The following is a 5,487-nucleotide window of genomic DNA, read 5'->3' as shown; positions in this document are numbered from 1 at the left end:
TTTCTGAGAGAGAGACACACACGCAGCATGAGCAGGGGAGGGTCAGAGAGAGAGGGAGACACAGAATCCAAAGCAGGCTCCAGGCTCTGAGCTAGTTATCAGCACAGAGCCCAACATGGGGCTCGAACCCACAAACTGCAAGATCATGACCTGAGCCAAAGTCAGATACTTAACCAACTGAGCCACAGGCACCATTGCTCCTTTATAGTTCTGTAGAATGGACTTAAGTATCTGAGTCGTGGGTGAGATTATATGTGCGAGTCAATTCTTAACAATTCATTCAATTTACTTGTTACAGTACTATGAAGATTTTCTATTTTTCTTGAGTCAGTTTTGGTATGTAATATTTTTCCATTTGCCTAAGTTTTTAAACATAAAGTTATATAATTATTCACACTATTCTCTTAATATTTTAAAACATATTCTATATTTGTAGTTATAAATGATTTTTAAATCATAATTTTTTTTTCTTTTTAAAAAATCAATCTAGTAAAAAAATAAGCTTTATGATTTTCAAAAACATCAACTTTGGCCTTTATTCTTTGTGTACATTTGGTTATTTTTTGTATTTTCTTAAGACGCTTAGCACACTAATTTCTATTCTTTCTGATTTCCCCATATAAATAGTTAAGGCTACAAAATCCCCACTAATATCATCTTTGTTCATTATACATATTTGATATGTACTATTTTATTATCCTTCAAATTGATGTATTTTCCAGTTTCTAACTTGATTTGTTTTTTGATTTTTATTTATTTTTATTTATTTTTAATTTTTTAATGTTTATTTTTTAAAGAGAGAGGGAGGGAGGGGGAGAGAGAGAGAGAGAGAGAGACAGAGCAGGGAAAGGCAGAAAGAGAGGGAGACACAGAATCTGAAGCAGGCTCCAAGCTCTGAGCTGCCAGCACAGAGCCTGATGTGGGGCTCAAACTCACGAGCTGTGAGATCATGTCCTATGCTGAAGTCAGATGTTTAACTGACTCAGCCACCCAGACACCCTGATCGGAGGATCTTTTAGAAGTATGTTTTAAGATCTTCAAGAGGCGCCTGGGTGGCTCAGTTGGTTGAGTGTCCGACTTCGGCTCAGGTAATGATCTCACAGTCTGTGGGTTGGAGCCCCGCATCAGGCTCTGTGCTGACAGCTAGCTCAGAGCCTGGAGCCTGCTTCAGATTCTGTGTCTCCCTCTCTCTCTGATCCACCCCTGCTCACGCTGTCTCTCTCTCTCTCTCTCTCTCTCTTTCTCGGAAATAAATAAAACATTAAAAATTTTTTTAAAAAACTTCAAATACGTGTTTTTAATGTTATTTTAAAGAAATGTGTAATTCCACTTTAGTCAGAAAAGATAGTGTCTATGATATGACAGCTTTCCCACTTACAGAGACTTGCCTAATGGCTTAATAACACACATTCAATTTTCATAAGTGTTCCGTGTGTGCTTGAACACAATGTGTATTTGCCAATTGTTGGATTTAGAGTCCTATGTATAGCCCCTGGGATAAATGTGTTAATTATGTCATTCAGATCTTCTGTTTCTAGCTAATTTTTTTGCCTGCTTGATCTATCATTTTTGGAGGGAATTGCATTAAAATTTTCCACTGGGTAGGTGGATTTTGCTATTTTATTTTTGTAGTTCTATCAATTTTCCTTTATATGTTGAAATTATGTTGGTAGATATGGAAAAAGGTAGGATTGTTATTTTTTTACAGTGAATGAGAACTTATCAATATTTAACATATTCTTAATCTTCATAATGTTTTACATTAACGTGTATTTTGCTTGATATTAATGTAGCTATATTAGCTTTCTTTCTATTAGTATTTGCATGAAATGTCTTTCTTCATCCTTTTACTGTTGAGATTTATGTATCCTTACTTTAGGATGTATCTTTTGTAAAAGTATAAACTGAATGTTCTAAGACCCATTTTAATAATCTCTGTCCTTTAGTTGGTAGGTTTTCAGCCCACCTACATTTATTTATTTATTTATTTATTTATTTATTTATTTATTTTAGTGAATTTCTTAATATTTATTGAGTACCTGCTATAGACCAAGCAGGAGGAACAGAAACAAACTGTCTGGAGTTACTTTTTTAACTCCTGAGTCCTCATCATAAAACAAAACAAAACATTCTGCTGGTTTAGTATCCATTCAGTCTTTGATTAATCGTCATGTACAGTTTTCTCAAGTGTACTTTCAAATATTGCATAATGCCGTAGACCATTAAATATTCCAAAGGCCGTCTGAAAGACCAGAGGAATCATCATTGCTTTTATTTCTGTTTGACAAAGCAGGAACCAGTAAAGTAAAACCCTTCCTTTTGGTGGCAATGGAACAGTATGATACTTGACTGCCAGGCGTCCAGTTTTAGAAAAAGCCAAACCAGTGGGATATAAAACACCACATACTATGCCAATCAGTGAACTCCTCAGAACACAATTTTCCCGACTTATATTGCCTTGAAGCAGTGTCTGAAAATGAAGTTTGCCAACATTCCAGAGAAACTAGCTGCTGTTCCAAAGAACACTGTGCCATATACATTTAAAGTCTTTTCTTTTCTAAGATATTCAATTTTTTTTCCTATGATTTCAATGACCATGGGTCTTCTGAATTTTTCATCTCCTAGAGAAAGACTGGGCTGACCGTGTGTGTATGTTGCCATTCTGATGTCCTTGGACGCTTCCCCAGCTTTGACCGGCAACACACCTGCATCGTTCAGGTCAGCCCCAGCCTCACACCCCTCAGCCCACCTACATTTATTATGATTACTTACCCATTGGAATTTGTTTCTACCATCTTATTACATGTTTTCTATTTGTTCTACTTTTTCAATTCTTTTGTTTTTCTCATTCTTTTAGATTGGTCATTTTTCTTAATTCAACTTTTTCCCTTTACACTAATTTGGAAGTTTTACATTCCGTTTCAATGATCATAGACACTAATTTTAAACTTTTAACAAGTATATTAATTTGGCAAAATCTACCTATAAGGATCTCTCATGTTGTCTTACATATTATGATATGCCACGAATTTAATTTTATCCTCAGACATTTATTTACTCAATCAGCAATGATTTATTGAGTGCCTGCTATGTGCCAGCACTATGCTAATAGCATGGGACACATGAGTAAGCGAAATTTTCCAAAATATATATAATATAGTAAGGAAAATTTTCCAAAATAAGGATTCTTACTCAACACCCTTATGAGGGCAGACTTATAGTTAAGATTCTAAGGAAACTTTTTTGTGTTTCTCCTCTCTCTCCGCCCCCGCCCCCACCCGCAAGACCCAAGGTCCAGACAGAAATCGAAAAATTCCTTTGTGATTTATTTTTGTAGATAAGTTGTTAGAAATAGAAGTTGAAAGAGATCAAACTGCATATACGTACACACATTTATAAATCTGTATACATACATACCTGCATATGTATATACAAACACAAATGTCAAAATATATTCTGACATGGTTTAAAGATTCCTGTTATTTCATAGAGTTTCTTGCCAAACATTAAAGAAAAAAAGGAAAAAAGAAAACAAGCATATCGTTTCTCTTATTTTCCCTCTTCAGTTCAGTCATTTTCCTCTCTTTTAGCTACTTCTTTTGGGAATTACCTTCATATTTCTAAATAACATGTTTATATTACTCCTTCTAGACTTTTCATTTTAATAATTACACCTAAATCTCTAAGACTGACAGATGAGGCCGCACTGTCTCTCACTTCACCTCCTCCATTATCCCATTCACTCCTCTCGTCCTCACAAGATTAATTCCAGGAAAGACAGAAAGTTGTTCATTTGGCATAGTTATATCCTTATATAGGCCTATACGATCTATATTGTGCACTAGCCATTTTATAACTATACAGATTCTACTTATAAGTGAATCAAGCAACTTTAAAATCCTCCCCAACTCCCCCTTCCTGAACTAGTTCTGTTTATCTTCCCTGGAAATAACTAGAGTGTTGAGTTTTTATTTGCATAGATTCCCTTTGCATTTATCATTGACTCAACCCTAAATTTTTCACCATTGTTGAGCTCATCTCTCAAGACATTCAGGTGCAACAAACATTCTATCAATTGCATCTTCTTAAAGAAACATGGCTTACAGCCTTCCAATGTGCTCTGGGCTGGACTGGCGGCCATCTGTGTCTGAAGCACTGTCTCATCCTGGGCTGTCCCTACACCCTCATCCCAGGGATTGTCTCTGTTTCTCTCCTGTGCTGAAGTCCCTGTTTCCTGTGTCCTGTCTGCCTCTTTTTCAGCTTCCACCCTCATTTGTGACAAGTGCATCCTTCACCAGCTTTCTGAGAATCAATGTACTGGATAGAGGCAAACCTTTCCGTATCTTCTACGTTTGAAATCGTCTTTACTCTCACACTGAGTTTACCTAAGAATAGTATTATTGATTGTAAGTTGATTCCTTTTATAATTTTAAAGGCATTACTCCATTGTCATTTAGGTCCTAGCATTCATATTCCAATTCTCGATCTTTGGATGTGGTATATTCTTTTCTTTCTAGAAATTTGTAGGGTATTTTCTTTGTTCCTTAGTGTTCTGAGAAGCCATGATGTGCCTTGGTGTGGGTTATGTTCATCTATAATGTTGGGTGATCAATACATCTCTTTTCTCTGAAATCATATATCTTCCCATTTGGGAAAAATATCTTGAATTATAATGCTGTTTGGATTTTGGACTTTCTGAACCAGTCTTCCAGCATTAACTTATTAATAGTATTTTCTATCATGTATTTTTACTCTATGGTGATTTTTAGCTCTTTTATCACATTTTAAATTTCTGCTAGAATGTTGTTTGTTTCCAGACTGCTTTTTAGTTCGTTTACTCAGTGTTGTTTCTTGTCTTTTTCCCTGTGTTTGGCTTTCTATTTTTGTTTTATGGACATAATGTCTTCTCTTATCTCTCTGAGGATATTTGTAATTGTACCTTTTTTAAAAAAAATTCTTCTTCCTGTATGGTCTCCATTTCCTCCAAGTTGTTTTCTTTTTCCTATTTGTTTATTTGTTTTTTGTTTTGGTCTATGTGTCTCATGATAGAGTCTTTCTTTGCTCTCTGATGACCCTTGAGTATCTACTTATCTTTACAAATGGAATATTAACAAGCTGATTGGAAGCTCTGGGAAAGGGGGTTTGGCTTGTCAGCTGTGGTCTCCACAGTGGGGGTGTTCTGGCTGGGTTGTAGCTTTGGAGGACCCCTGGCATCAGTTGCTTTCCTGTTGTGCTTGCCAGAGGCCCCAGAAGGTTTTCCTCTGTCTTCCCTGGAGTGTTTAGTCCTAGGTACTTGTAACCTGGGAACTAGTGGGAGATGAGGCCGGGGAACCCCAGCTTTCAGTTTGTGCCCTTATTATCAGAATGATGCACCTGTCTGAAACAAGGGCTGGTGCTTGACTGTCTAGAGACTTTGTGTTTCATATCCATCAGCCACTAACTCTCATCATCTTGCTGCAGTTTGGAAAACACCATCACCTATAGTAT

The 5,487-nt window shown here is 36.3% G+C and overlaps 1 protein-coding gene across 1 annotated transcript; it reads right to left on the bottom strand.

Annotated features, from left to right (window-relative positions):
- Positions 1 to 2,013: 2,013 nt before the first annotated feature.
- LOC120230516 (complex I assembly factor TMEM126B, mitochondrial-like) lies at positions 2,014 to 2,733 on the bottom strand. Its single transcript, XM_039230119.1, is given in 2 exon segments — positions 2,014 to 2,457; positions 2,460 to 2,733. Coding segments are annotated over 2 exon segments (498 nt in total). The 5' UTR covers positions 2,662 to 2,733; the 3' UTR covers positions 2,014 to 2,161.
- Between the last annotated feature and the right edge of the window lie 2,754 nt (positions 2,734 to 5,487).

The sequence above is a fragment of the Hyaena hyaena genome, unplaced genomic scaffold, assembly GCF_003009895.1.
Source record: "Hyaena hyaena isolate Hyena2069 unplaced genomic scaffold, ASM300989v1 scaffold_43, whole genome shotgun sequence".
Lineage (NCBI taxonomy): Eukaryota > Metazoa > Chordata > Mammalia > Carnivora > Hyaenidae > Hyaena > Hyaena hyaena.
Note: the sequence above shows the minus strand (reverse complement) of the source record. Positions and strands in the feature narration are given on the sequence as shown.